A 15,701-nucleotide genomic window follows, 5' to 3' on the forward strand; every position below is an offset into this window, starting at 1 on the left:
TTCAGCTAAAATCATACTTAATGGTGAAAGACTATCTTTTCCCTATAAGGTTGGGAACAAGGCATGGAAGTCTACTTTTCTCATTGTATTCTATATTGTAATAAAATACCTAGATGGTCTAAGGCACAAAAATTAGAAAGAAAGTGGTTGTTATGGATTTAGTTGTGCCTTCCCTAATTAATCTGAAGTCCTAAAGACCAGGACACCTCAGAGACATATTTGGAGACAAGACCTTTAAAGAGGTAGTTAAGTTGAATGAGGTCGTAGGGGTGGGCCTGAGAGTGACTGGTGTCCTTATAAGAAGAGGAAGCGTTCCCTGGGATGCACACACAGAAAAGGCCACGTGAGGATGCACAGAGAAGGCAGCCATCAGCAACCCAAGAGGAAAGGCTTCAGGAGGATTGACTAGAAAAGAGTATGAGGAATTATTGAAAATGGAAATGTACTATATCTTAATTGGGGTAGTGGTTACACGGGTATATATAATTTTCAAAATTTATCACACTATACATTTAAGGCCTCTACAATTTAGTGTATATACATTAAACCTCAATTAGAATACAAGACAATAGAACCCCCCCCCATATTTTCTTGACTCCTAAGGCAGCACTTTTTTATTTTTATTTTTATTTTTAAGACAGAATCTTGCTTTGTCACCCAGGCTGGAGTGCAGTGGAGTGATTTTGGCTCACCGAAACCTCTGCCTCCCTGGCTCAAGCAATTCTTCTGCCTCAGCCTCCCAAGTAGCTGGGAGTACAGGTACGTGCCACCACACCCGGCTAATTCTATTTTTAGTAGAGACAGGATTTCACCATGTTGGCCAGGCTGGTCTCGAATTCCTGACCTCAGGTGATCCGCCTGCTTCAGCCTCCCAAAGTGCTGGGCTTACAGGCGTGAGCCACCACACCCAGCCAGTGCTATGTTTAAGAGCCCACTCTACTGATTTCTCTTTGACATTACCAATTGATCACCATAAGAACTTTGAAGAGACAAACATATATTTTGCTTAAATCACTAAATCACAGCAGGTACTGAGGTGAAAAAGTCTACCTGAGTAGGTCCTTATTTTGGGGAAACAGGATAAGGGCATCGAAAGAAAAATCAATATATGCAATGTTATGTTAATTCATTCAACAAATGTATAATGAGTACCTACCACACCACATGTTAAGCAATGTTGTAGGAGATGGGGATACAACAGTGAACATATGGAACTTATATTCTGACGCAGAAGATACAAAACATATATAATAAATAAGTAAACCATACAGTGTTTTGAGAAATTTCTTTCCATTTTAGAGAATGGGAAATGTAGACCCTCTGGTTTAGGTGACAACATTTCATATATATTAACATTAACTCTTAACACTAGTCTGTCATATTTGAATTCCTTTTTTTAGTGGATTAGCCAGGAGAATTTATTCTACATATCTGGGTTTATTCATAGCCCTGTACTATGCTTGCATTCTATGTGCTGTTGATAAAGACATCAACTTTTAGCATGTCTTCAGCTGAGATTTCTGGGAATCAGAAGTAGTATCTTAAGGTACCCTTATGGATGAACAAATAATAATGCTCATGATGGTAATAATAAAAGAAACATGAGAAATGCTCCTTAGAGGCAAGATAGAAATGATTTCTGTACTTTGGACACTCCAATTGTTCATTTCTTTAAGAATGTCACCTACTTTAATCCACCTGGGGTTATGAAGAGTACTCACATCATTTTAAGCACAGGCTCACTTACAGGAACAACTAGGAGCTTCTGAGATTATTCTTTACTTCAGATGAGTCTAGAATAATCATCTTCCAGTAAGACAAAATATGTGTTTGGGAGTTACTAGGGGACCTCAACCAGTGGCAACTGCTATATAAAATCATATAACCTAAGAAAACCCCAAAGACAAAATGAAGGGCACAATCTATACCACCAGGTAAATCCAAATTACGCTAGGTTCAGCCTCTGCCAACATTTTAAGGGAATTTAGAGATTCATGAAGGAGGAACAAAAAGGAGGAAGGGAGCGGCCAAAGTCAGGTTTTACAGCCTGACTTAGGAATGGGCAGTGCCAAGCTCAGAGGTTTAACATTTCAGTTCTGGAAACTGCGCGCTCAGTGGCTTCACAGCCTCTGCTAGCCCATCAACATAACAAGAAAAAAATGTCCTCAGTTTTGAGGGCTCTCATAAAAGGGAATATCGATGATTGCTCAGGAAAGGGAGGTTCTAGGCAAGCTGGTGGAAAACGTTTTGAGGCTACAAGGGAGGAAAAAAGAGGAATGAAAATCAGATGTTTCCAGATTTACGCCTTTTAAAAGTTCTTACTCAAGTTTAGATTTTCCCAAGTATTATCTCCCTGTTTGACATTGCTCAATAAAAGCAACTAAAACTGATGAACAAGTTTATATATCTTAAGTGTAATTTTGACAATACTGTACATATCTTTGCTATCATAAATTTGTTTCTTGAGACAATAGTCTGGTCTTTTTTTTTTTTTAACATGTTTAGCATCATAAAGCTGGCAGAATGGTGAGGAGGATAGGAGAGGTAAGGGAGTAAGAGACTGGTAATAAAGATTAATGGTCCTGTAGTAAATGTCCTGTGTAGTACTTAATGAGTAAAGGATAACAGCAAAAGAAACAAAAGATATAAGACAGAAGAAAAGTATATTAAAAAATTCAGACACACTAAAGAGGGTAAAGCAATTAAGAAGGTGATAAACTAAGCAGTGTAACTTAGGTGATTAGTGCTAGGTCATCAGCCTTATGATAAACAGGGTTTCCAAGTCTACTGCGCACCCATGGAAAGTTTATATCTCCCATTTGGTTGGATGCCACAGTAAATGCCAATGCAATAACTTTGCCCTGTACTATAATCTGCATACACTAGCTGTGCAATGGGCAGAATGGCTCAAAGGGGCAACTTTAGTCCCTTTAATGGTCATGTAGATCATAATTTTGCTAACAGCTCCATATTGGAATAAAAGAAAAGGAAAATACAAGATGGTCTTTTTCATGAGTAGAAAAGAAAGTCAGTAGTTCCTGTGAATGCCTTAAAATAAAAACTCTTAAAAAGATGAAAAAGTTTCTATTCTTTTTTTTTTTTATTGCAACACTACAACCTTCCCCCACCCCCACAAAAAAAGGGGAAAAAAAACCTAATGGAAGAAAAAATAAAACCATGAGTGAAAACTATTCCTGAAAACTTTGCAGAATTGTAACAGCTTTCACTTGGTTAAATTGATTGGTATAGCAACATTATAAAATGACTATTAGGATTCATTGTGCACAACAGAAAGTGCTGAAATGTCAGCAGACTATACAGCAAAAAGTAATGGGTTCTGAATCCCTGTTAGTCAAAAATGATTTTGTTTCAAATTAGAAATTGATTTTTTTTGGACATAAGCCCTTTTCAGGCTTCTGGCTTCTGTAGCTAGGCCCAGGAGAGATTAACCTCCACCACAGCAAGGGCTGGCCTGATGATATCTTTCTCAAAGTGCCTTTTCAATTGCTGCTTTCTACTGTTGCTGTGGTCTTAACCAATAATACAAGTTATTTGTTCTTTTGCTATTACACTATATTTCTCTCATTTTGCCATTTTATCTTAGTGCTGCCACACAACACAAATTTGAAGACAAGTTAACTGAAGACTATGTTAAGCCTTGCAGTGTAACCACCACACCAGTTGTGACTAGTTCTTCACTCTCCAAAGCGCAATGACTAAGAACAGAGGAAGCTGAGGTAAGAGTTTTCCATTTCTGAAGGACTGCTAACAGAGAAAGTAAAGATTCTACCTCATAAAGTTTCTTCAATTTAATTTTTATTTTTGGAAGCAATGTCTAAAAAGAAGCTTCTAAATTGTTCTAAAGCAATGGAATTCTACAAAACCTTTCTTTGCCTTACATCTAACAAAATGTACTTTTGCTTTTATTTCAAATTGTGGATAGTCCTCCCTCCCAAAATTTGAACTAATTATCATTTCTCAATTATGTGGAAGAGGATTAAACAATTTCTAGATTAATCATAATCAAACCCAAAAAGCATGACAGAGCTAGTAGCAGATGAAGAGAGGCAGGGAGACATACACCTGCAAGATCTCACAAAGCACTGCCCAATTTTCAAATAAATAAATGTGACGGTGGCTACAGAGATTATGAAAAGTAGGTTGCATGACACCAGAGGTAGAAAGGTGCTGGCCCAGTAGGAAAACAGGTAAATAAGAAGGAAATCAGGGTTAATGGTTTTGAGAAGGGAAAAAAGACACTAGGAAAGAGGTGTGAGCAGGAGAGGGCTCAGAGGTCTTTTTGGCTCTTTGTTTCCTGTACATCTTTTCTGTACAATAAAGCTCAGACTTGCTCCATTCTTTTCCAAAGTCGTTCCTTTAAGGATGCCAGGAAAGATTAAGCCAAAAGCCTCTCCAGGAACAACTGGGAAACAAATAAATTTGCTTCACTCAACATTTAACATAGTTACTTATAATTGATTTCTTTAAAATCTACCACATATAACAGGAAGTATTATTGACACTTAAAAGACTGCTAGGCAAAAAATGCTTTAGACTTGTGAGGTTTTGCTTTAATCACAATATGGGGAATTGTCCATGACCTCTCCTCCACCCTCCCCATGTTTCCAGTCAATTGAGGATTAACTGTAGTTGTTAGGGTTTATTTTTCCAGGAGAGATTTATGTTCAATATCTTGACCTCTTTACTCACTTGGAACATCATTTTAGTCTATGACCATACTTACTGCTGACTAATTCTTAACAGTTATTGCTTGCAAAAAGAGGGACAAGTTGGATACAGTTTTTCATTACAGTATTCTAAGAAAAATGCAGACACAATTCACTAATCTAGTAAATGTGTTACCTGTGGCCTTGCAGGCACACTTCAGTGTGAAAACATTTAACTTTTGCTCAGCATTGTAGCAAATCATCTGAAATTCATTGGCTAGCAACTACCTTCCCCTACCAGTTTCTCATTTTGCCACTACAGTTGTTAAACTTACCTCTTTGGGGTCTATATGTATCTTTCTTTTGACATGACCACTGGGCATCATCTTTCATATGCAAATGAAACCCAACTGTCTTCTTCTCCTTCCTATTCTCTCCATTGTTTGGGGAGTCTTGGTGCTTTTTAATAGATGATGATGTTCCGAGCTGCCAGCCATCACAGTTTGACTTTAATAAACTGAAAGAACAACGATGAATGAACTGTTGAAGGCACAGAAGGTGACACAGAGCATACAGATATTTAAATTCAGTATGGGTTGAAATGCAATTCATTAAGAACTCTCTTTATCTTACCTTTTATTGAGGTCTAATTTAAATAATTTACTCAATGTCTATTTTGTGTCCTGTCACAACAATTTTGGAAAAGAAATGGTCTTTATTCTCAAAAAGCTTACACTGGGAGTTGGGGAAATAAGATTCAAACTGATGAAACAGCTAATAAAGTCACAGAGTATGACTAAGAACCAGGCTATCTATAGAAATAAAAAGTATGCTAAAACAGGACTTGCATATCTAAGATGTTTTCCAAGTACTAAAAATGAACACTAGGGATTAAAATATCACCAATGTGCCTCACACAAACGCATTTGTGTTTCTAATTTTCAATTGTTATTAGTATTTATTATGTACCCAGAGTATGTAAGGAGTAGTGTAACAGTGCACGTAGAACTAGACTCCATACTTACCTGATTTCATTAAAAGGTCAACAAGACAAATATAGAATAAAAGGCATTTTAATGAAAATGAACCCATGTACATATTTTCTTCTCTAATAAACTGTGTTCCCACCATTAGCACATTTCCTCTTATAATATTTTCTTATTTTAGGGAGAAATATTCTAATGATGTTATCTCTCACTATTCCAGTGTTCCCTCTTCATGTTTGTTCACAACAAACTCATGACACTTTGGTTTTGTCTTCCCCATGCCCATAAACAATGTGAAAATTAAAGAAAAAGACATGGAAATGCATAGAGGCAGCTACTCAAAAAACAAGATTTTAAAATTAAAATGTTTAAACTCTCCAGAAGCAGAGGGAATCTCTAGACAAAAATAAGCTGAATGGAGTGTTGCCAGGTCTATCACTTATTCCAGGTAGCCTTTGACCAGGATTCAAATCACATAATCTTCTATAAATATCTCTGGTTTATATCGATCAGAATTTTTAGCAGTGTTTGCTCATATCATAATTTATTAATAAAAACCAAGAAAGTAAATGGCTTTATGTTCAGAATTATATAAAGAATAAAATCATTAGTTATATGGCTGTACAAAGTAGGCACAAGAAAATGTATAAAGGTGATACTCTCCTTTTTTTTTTTTTTTTTAATCAGAACACAGAGACCATTTTCCTCTGCAGACCAACCAGAAGATGTATAACTTAGGTTATACAAATTGCATTCATGGAACACGAAAATACGGAAAATAAAAGTACCTTATTGCGAATGTTATATAAATTTACGTCAACCCAGAGGCCCCAAACCCAGGCAAACCCAATGACTACATCTCTGCTTGTTCTGTAGAAAAATGAATGTGACCCCAACCATTGGCTTCCCCAAAATTGATTCATTCTCAGCTCAGCCAAACTCCCAAAACTGACTGCCTTCTGCTTCTTTACAGCATTTTCACAGAAGCTTTTCTGTACCTTTATTCAAAATTCCATCTTGGTAATCCTCCATCACAACTGGGAACTTGGCTTCTAATTTCCCTAAAATAAAGATGACTACATGAAAAATTTCTCGGCCGGGCGCGGTGGCTCACGCTTGTAATCCCAGCACTTTGGGAGGCCGAGGCGGGCGGATCACGAGGTCAGGAGATTGAGACCACGGTGAAACCCCGTCTCTACTAAAAATACAAAAAAAAAATCAGCCGGGCGTGGTGGCGGGCGCCTGTAGTCCCAGCTACTCGGAGGCTGAGGCAGGAGAATGGCGTGAACCCGGGAGGCGGAGCTTGCAGTGAGCCGAGATCGCGCCACTGCACTCCAGCCTGGGTGACAGAGCGAGACTCCGTCTCAAAAAAAAAAAAGAAAAATTTCTTCCTTCATTTGTATTTATTTGCATATTCACCCATCTACTCGTCCTCTCTTAATGTCTCAAAAAATTTTACCTTTTATTTGCACTCTTGATACCATCTTGATCCATCCCTTCTGTGACTATGGCCTGTCAATCATCTCTTTTTCTTATAACTCACAAACTCCTCCTCTAAACTGGATTTTTTCCTAGGGCTACAAACAAGAGCAGATCTTCCATTAATACCCAGTGTCAGTGAGCGTGTGGGGACAAGAGCACTTTAATACCTATTGCAGAAACCACAAATGGGTATCACCTTTCTGTGAGTGACTTGTCAACACAAAATGAAAATGCATCCCTCTTTCAACAGTTCTACTTTTATCCCACACTTGAGGCCAGAAATTTGAGATCGGATTGGGCATCACAGCAAGACCCCATCATGAAAGCAAAAAATTGTTTTAAATTAGCCAGGCATGGTGGCATGTGCCTATAGTTCCAGCTACTTGGGAAGCTGAGGCAGCAGGATAGCTTGAGCCCAGGAGTTTGAGCTTATAGTGAGATATGACCATGCCACTGCACTCCAGCCTGGGAGACAGAGTGAGACTCTGTTTCCAAAAAAAAAAGAAAAAAAGGAAGAAAAAAAAAAGGAATTTCTCCTACAGAATTATATGAACAACAGCATAAGAACATTTGTTTGAGGATAATCACTGGAGAATTATTTGTAATAGTGAAAAACTGAAAGCAAATATCATTCTATAAGAGAATGAATAAATAAATTATGGTATATATTCATTATAAAGAACACTATTCAGCCATTAAAAAGAATGAGGTAATTCTTTTTTTTTTTTTTTTTTTTTTTTGGAGAGGAGTCTCATTCTGCTGCCCAGGCTGGAGTGCAGTGGCGCGATCTTGACTCACCACAACCTCCGCCTCTCAGGTCAAGCGATTCTCCTGCCTCAGCCTCCCGAGTGCTGGGACTACAGGCATACACCACCATGTCCAGCTAATTTTTGTATTTTTAGTAGAGATGGGGTTTCACTATGTTGGCCAGGCTGGTCTTGAACTCCTGACCTCGTGATCTCCCCACTTGGCCTCCCAAAGTGCTGGGATTACAGGTGTGAGCCACCACGCTTGGCTAGAATGAGGTAATTCTTTACACTGATGAGAAGAAACTTCATGACATGCTATTAAGATAAAAGCAATTTGCAATTATAGAGTATATAATGTGATCTCATTTTTATAAAAATAAAAATATACAAAAATATTTTTAAAGTTCTGGATGGATAAATGTCAAACCAGAAGGGGGTAGAAGAAATAGAGGGAAGAGTTTTATATTTTAATTTATATACCTCTGAATGTTTTAATTTCTTCCAATAGGCATGCATTTTATAATTTAAAAACAAACAAAAAACTCTCACCATGTCCCTTCCATTACCATCTCCTCTGTCCTTGTCTGCTGAATGTCTAGAAAACAATAATTTATTCTAACAGACATACCGACTAGAACTTGTTTTTAAAGAACAAATCAAAAGGCCTTTCTTCTTTGAACAGTCTTGCTTGTTACTATATCACCCTACAGAAATTCAAGAAATTCAAGAAAACATTTTTTCTTGAAATGTTTTCTCCCTTGGTCTTCATAATACATTATCCTGATTGGTTTTCTGATTTTAGGAGACTTCTTCCTTCCCCTTAGATGTAGACATTCCAAAAGTCTGTCCCTGTCCTCTTCCCTCTTAGTACTTTCCTGGTGATCCTTGCCACACCTCTATATCTGCAAGTATGATTTCTAAATAGATTCTTCTAGTTCACAGTGCTTGCCAAAACTGCTGACCTGATCAAGTATCTGATGAAAAGCTGTAAAGCGATGTCTATTCCTGCCTCCCAAACCAACTCTTGCTAAAGCAATCCAGTATCTTTATCTTGAAACTACTTCCTCCTTCTGTTTCCATTCTCACTTAATGATATCACCACCCTCCCAGTCACTCATAAGAAATCTCAGTTGTCTCAACTTCTGCTTTCCTTATTCCTTTTTAATAAATTTCCTAATCAATCATTCACTTATATATTCATCAGATGTTGACTGAAGAACACACTTTATGGGCCTGATATGTACTGTGGGACTGGGCTGGGCAAAATGGAAAACAAACATTGACAGAGGACTTATTTTATGCTAGGTGCTGGGTATACAAACATGAGAAAGCCCTCGTTTCTGTTCTTTTTTTTTGAGGTGGAGTTTCACTCTTGTCACCTAGGCTGGAGTGCAGTGGCACAATCTCGGCTCACCACAACCTCTGTCTTCCGGGTTCAAGCAATTCTCCTGCCTCAGCCTCCCGAGTAGCTGGGATTACAGGCATGCAATCCCATGCCTGTAACTTTGTTACATGCCCGGCTAACTTTGTATTTTTTAGTAGAGACGGGGTTTCTCCATGTTGGTGAGGCTGGTCTCGAACTCCCAACCTCAGGTGATCTGCCCGCCTTGGCCTCCCAAAGTGCTGGGATTACAGGTGTGAGCCACCGCACCCGGCCCAGCCCTGGTTCCTATTCTTAAAGAGATTTTAGTGGGGGAGACAGACGTGGAAACAATTTTTAATACCATATGCCAAATGCAGTAATTCAGGAATATACTGGATGTTATGAGAGTGCAAGGGCAAGGCACCTAACTTTATTTGCATAACAGAAGGGAGATTCCCGAAATACTCAAACTTAACCTTGGAAGATAAGGAAAAATGTTAAGAATGTTCTAGGTAAAATAAAACAGTATTAGCAAATATACCAACAAATGAAACTTCAGCTCATATTTTGGGAAAGTTAAATAGCTAGGTATTGTTACAGCATTAAATTTTGGGTGTGTGGTAGGGAGGAATGGAGATGAAGCAGGTGAGACAGGGCAGGTCAGATCATGAAAGGTTGCGTTTTCCATACTGAGGGGCTTGAACTCTATCTTGCGGCCAAGGTGGAGTCACTGAAAGGCTCTCAGGAGAAAAATGACATGATCCAACCTGAATTTATGAAAAATTACTCTGGCACCATTTAGAGAATGGGCTGCAGGAAACTGGATGAGTTGGAAGCCTGCTGAAACAGCTCTGGTGAGAGATGAAGGTCTGCAATAGAGAAGCAGTAGTAGGAATGGAAAGACATAGTTTAAGAAATATTTAGGATTTAAAAAGGGCAGAACTTGATGTAAAAGAGAGGGAGAGAAAAGTCAAGAATGACTGCCAGAATTGTGGGTTGATAAGCAATACAGAGGAGGATTGGGGAAGAGTGGGAAAAATTAACTGCAGCTCGAGGTGCTTATGGAACATCTGAGAAGATTATTTCAAGAAAGTAATTTGATCAGTAACTCCATGGCTTTTTGCTATTGGCTAAGTGAGTTTAGAGGTGGTAGGGTTAAGGGAGGCAGAGTTGAGAAAGAATATGCTTCAATTTCAATTTCCTTGGTGTAGGAGGAGATACAGTTATTCTTGTGAGTGAGTAAAGTGGGTATTGAGAAGAGAGGTGAAGGTTTGGAGTATGTATTGAGGGAATTCGAAATAGAAATGAAAAGAAAAAGATTTTCCTGAAATGTTGAGGCCCTAACAGAAATAGAAATCATCCATTTGTAGCAGGGCTCAGGTGCAGAGATTAAAAAGCAGAGAAAGCGGTGTGAGAGCTTGATCTAGGGTTAGGATTTTACTGGGACAATGCAGCAGACTGGGGGTCAAGGGAAATAAATATATTAATGTAGTTTAGGTCAACCATTCAGTCCAGGAAGAAAGTGAGGCAACAGGGACTGAAAAGACTGGCAGAAAAATGAGGGGAAATAAATAATTTAGATATCCCTTTAAGGTAAAGCGAAAATAAAACAGCAACAATGCCACAAATAAAAAAACCCTTGGTATGGTGTATGTGATAAACATGGGAACATAAGCTGTAAAGGAAGAGGGTGGGATGGCAGAGTCAATGATTTTTCTGATGAAACCATAGTGGGTGATAGCAAGCTCTGGGTGTGGCCATGGATGATGCTGGAGTGAATTGAGGAATGCAGAAATTCTTTAGCTATGGCAATGGATACATCAACCATATGGATATTGGGATCTCACAGAATGATGGTAGGAGTTACGGGGGAGAAAGTGACTTTAAGTGGGACGTCAAGGTCCTAGTGAGATAATGATGGGAAACAAAGGATGGAAAAGGATGGACTGCTGCAGTAAAACTAGACATATATTTAGATTCACATAAATAAAGAGATATGCAAGAAAAATGCTGGCACTCCTCTCTCTGTTATCAAATGTGACAGAAAGAATGGCCTCTATTAGAAGCGGTGCTCTCAGAAAAGATGCTGATTTTAGGCAGTGATTCACAGCTTGGCAATACATTTATAAATAATCTGGGGAATTTTTAATAAGAGTGATGGACTAAATCCCACCCACTTGTCGAAATTGAATTAATCAGTCTAGGGTGGGACCTGGATATTATTTGCTTCCCTCTCTCACTCTCCTTTCCTTTTAAAAAAGCTCTATAGGTGATTCTAATGTCCAGATAGGATTGAAAATTACTGAGTTATTGTGAAGAGTGGGAGAAAACATTCTTTTAGAAAAAGGCAGGATGAAAAGCGTGCATTTCCTATGAAACATGGATTCTCTAAGGCACCTGTAGGAAATCCTCGGGGGAGAGCAGGAGGGAAAGGGGTGTTAGTGATGTGAGGAAAACTAGGGGAGGAAAGGTAGACATTTAAGGGAATGAGACTATAAAAGAAAAAATAGCACATGAAATACTCAAATTTTGGCATGAGTCTTTTTTTTTTTTTTTAAAAGAAAAAGAACAAGTCTTTGATTTAGAAGACCATAAAATCTAGGCTGGAGAAACAGACAGATACGTCTTAATTCCTCCGTTCATTTCCAATGGCCTGATTCAGGTGCTGGCCATATCATACCTAAACAATTGCTATATTGTCCAGTTTCTGAACCAGTCTGGGGAATCAGCCATTTCTTTGAAAAGGTCTGTACCTTGTATTGAGGGGGAAAAAAAAAAAAGGTATTGGATTGCCACAGCTCCCAAGTCCTTCCTGTGAACATGGAAAGAGAATATATGTATGTACCTATGTAGTCATTTCTACATATAGGTATACATATAGAGAAAAACATGCATTTATACAGAGTTTATACTAATATCTTCAAAATTCCAACTCTAAACCAACAGGGTTCATTTTAGCTTCTTCTCTTTCCATAGATATATCCTTTCTCCAACAATGAAAAAAACTGGCTGCCATTTTCTGTAATATAACTGAAGTGGCACCATTCATCTGGGGTAATACCCAAGGTTTGTTGCCCCAAGCCAAGGAAATCAATGATGCAGACACACAAGGAGTGAGTTTAAGAGTTGGGGTTTAACAAGTGAGAGAAAGAGAAAAGCTCTCTCTCCTGCAGAGAGAGAGGGGCTCCTGAGTGTGAGTCTTCTGGTTCCATGGTTAAATGCATGCGGTTTTATAGACAAGCTTGAGGAGGCAGTGTCTGACTTACATAGGGCCCAAAAGATTGGTCGGACCAAGTGTGCCATTTTCACAGTGCATGAAGAAGGTGGCTGCCCCACCCTAATTTTTTATTATGCAGATGGGTTCTCTACCTTGCCAGCACCATGTTGCCTGTTCCTTTGCTGTACATGTGTTTGATAAAGAAAAGGAAAGATGGAGCCTCCATGTTGAACATGCCTGGCCTCCAGGTAACCTTTTCCTATTGGCACAGCTGCCAGCATTTACCTGTGCAAGCTTCCAGCTTGGTTATCTATGTCTGCAGCTCGATTTTTCAGGCTGCTCTTTGTTGGAAAAGAAATGATTTGGGGGCTGCTTTTTGTTAAAAGGGAAGCCTTACTGAGGACTCTCTTACCCTCTCTAACTGCTTAAATAATTTCTTTTTAGCCCCTGTACCATAATTACTTACTTAATACTTTTGTATTAAAATAATATTCTGTCACCACAGCTATTCATCCTTTACCAGCCTACTCCTTTCACACCACATGCTTCTGGGCTGCTTCTGCCAACACGCCTCTGTATGGACACTCTGGACACTGCAGGAGACAAAATGTGCTACCCAACAAAACGAAGGATTGCTGGGCTCAGGACAATTAAGAAAAAGCAAACACAGGAAAGCTCTCTGCTCTCCCTTTATCTGCCTAAAAGCTGAACACAGATTTACAGAGACAAAAGGTACCCTGCTCACCTTCTACTAGGGAGAACAAAGGTTAAACACTGAAGGCAACTTTAGACCCTTATCATCTGGAGACGATACCAGGGGAATCTACATTAACAGGCTTTACCAACTAGCCTTTATCTGCCATTTAGTTTCCTTGACTCAATTTGCTACCTTTAGGAACTTAAAGTCCTTTACCTTTGTCTCATTACTTTTCTAAAATTTTACTGTTCTTTGTTGAAGATGCTATAAAAGCTGGAATGAAAACTACCTCTTTGAGAACTACTAATTTTCCGAGTTTCTTCCATGTACATATGAAACACATGTGTTAATGTATGTTCATTTTTCTCTTGCTAATCTGTTTTTTTTTTTTTTTACATAGGTCTATTCCAACTAAGAACCTATGAGGATTGAAGAAAAAATTATTCTTCCCCTACAACCCATTCCCACCTAGCCATGACTGGGCTACTCCTAAGGAAGCTCCCCTCATCCCTCTGGGTAATGAGACCCCCTGCAAGGCCAAACTCTACATGGATACCTCCTTCTCATTCTGCTTTAGCTCCAACACACAACACCAGTGCAGTTCCCATATGGAAGCCCTCCTCACCGTGCAAAAGTTCTGATATTCTATGCCTAGCTGCCCTCTTCTGTGGATGCCCTTCTCATACCACTCACACTTTAATGCCTCAAGATCAAATTATTTTTTGGCTAGGATGTGAGGTAGGGATCAAGGTTCATTTCTTCCCCATATTTACATCCAATATTTCTAGCATTACTTGTTTAAAAACTTTCCTTTTTCTACTGAATTGCTTGGCACCACTGTCAAAAAACAGTTGAGCATATGAGTGTGTGGGTCTGTTTCTGGACTCCATTCTTTTCCATCGATCTATTTATTCATCTTAAGGTGAATACCAACCTGTATTGATTATATAACTTTAATTTACATACCTAAAATTAGGTAACATAAGTCCTTCAATTTAGTCTTCTAGAATAACAAAGACTGTCACTGCTATTCTAGTCCTTTCACATTTCCATATAAATTTCAGAATAAGTTTGCCAACTTCTATAAAACAGTATGTTGGTATTTTGACTGAAATTGCATTGAATCTAAGACTCAGTTTGGAAAAAAATTTTGATATTTATAACAATACCGACTGGTCAAATTCAAGAGCATATCTTTCTTTCCATTTAGTTTTCTTAAATTTCTCTCAGCAGTATTCTGTGGTTATCATGTAGGGATATTTTGCTTCTTTTGCTAAATTTATTCTTCATTATTTGATGGTTTTGATGGTACTATAAATGCTTTTATTTCCTATGCTAATTACTTTTATTACATAGAAATAAATTTTATTTTTATACATTGAATTTGTATTCTGTGATTGTGTTAAATTCACTTAATTCTAGTACTTGTCTCTGTAGCTTCCTTAGTATTTTTCCATATATACAATCATGTTATCTGAGAATAAAGACAGTTTCGCATACTTCTTCCCAATATCTTTCATGCCTGATCACACTAGAACCTCCCAGACAATGCTGAATAAAAGTGGTAAGAGTGGACATCTTTACCCTGTTCCTAAAAGTGTTTATTATTAAAGAGATGTATCTCTGTTGACACTATCATTTTTCCAGCTTGATGAGAGGTCTTTTTTTCTTCCTATAATGAATAAGCACTGGATGAGTTCTGTCAAATGCTTTTCCTGCATCTGTTTGAGATGAAGTTTTCTTTAATCTTTAAAAAGGATTAAAATCTTTTTATTATGTTAATATCGCAAATTATATTGATTGATTTTCAAATGTTAAGCTGACTTTGCATTCCTGGGATAAAGCCTATTTAGTCAAGTTGTATTATGCTTTTTACATATTCCTGAACTTAAATTGCTGATATTTTGTTAAGGATTTTTTTGTGGGTTTTTTTTTCTGCATTTATGTCCATGAATTTATGTCCGTGAGGAAGACTGGCCTGTCATTTTCTTTTCTTCTAATGCCTTTACCAGGTTCAGACCTCACAAAAGAAGTTGAGAATAGTTCCTTCTTCCTATAGTCCAAGTGGTTCTCAAGTGTGGTAGGAGGAGAGAATGTTGCCACACAGAAGGCATATGGCAATGTCTGCAGAGGTTTTTGATTGTCACAACTCAGGGATGCTATTGGCATCTAGTGGGTAGAGGCCAGGGATGCTGCTTAACATCCTACAATGCACAGGACAGCCTCTCACAACAAATAATTACCTGGTTGAAACATCAATAGTACCAAAGCTGAGACACGCTGTTCTAGTCTCTGAAATAATTTGTGTAAGATTGATATTATTTCTTCTATAGATACTAGGTAGAATTTGCAAGTGAAGTTTTGATGGGTGTGTAGTTTTACTTATGGGAAAGTTCTTAACTAGAAATTAAATTTCTTTAACAGATATAGGGTTATTCAAATTTTCTACTTTTTTGTACCAATCTTGGTATATTATTGACTTAAAGGAATTTATATTGTTTAAGTTGTCAAAAGTGCTTGCAAAAAATTGTTCATAACAT

General features: G+C 38.0%; 1 protein-coding gene across 6 annotated transcripts in view; it reads right to left on the reverse strand.

The window, feature by feature from the left end:
- Positions 1-15,701, reverse strand: part of KIAA1328 (KIAA1328 ortholog) — a 369,561-nt gene that overhangs the window by 56,930 nt on the left and 296,930 nt on the right. For all 6 annotated transcript variants that reach the window (XR_009213485.1, XR_009213486.1, XM_032152478.2 and 3 more), the window contains one exon: positions 5,003-5,184. Coding sequence is in view for 4 of the 6 variants with exons in the window: in XM_032152478.2 (XP_032008369.1) it covers positions 5,003-5,184 (182 nt within the window). In the remaining 2 variants the exon portion in view is untranslated. The remainder of the gene's footprint in view (positions 1-5,002; positions 5,185-15,701) is intronic.

This window comes from Hylobates moloch, unplaced genomic scaffold (genome assembly GCF_009828535.3).
Source record: "Hylobates moloch isolate HMO894 unplaced genomic scaffold, HMol_V3 SCAFFOLD_5, whole genome shotgun sequence".
NCBI lineage: Eukaryota > Metazoa > Chordata > Mammalia > Primates > Hylobatidae > Hylobates > Hylobates moloch.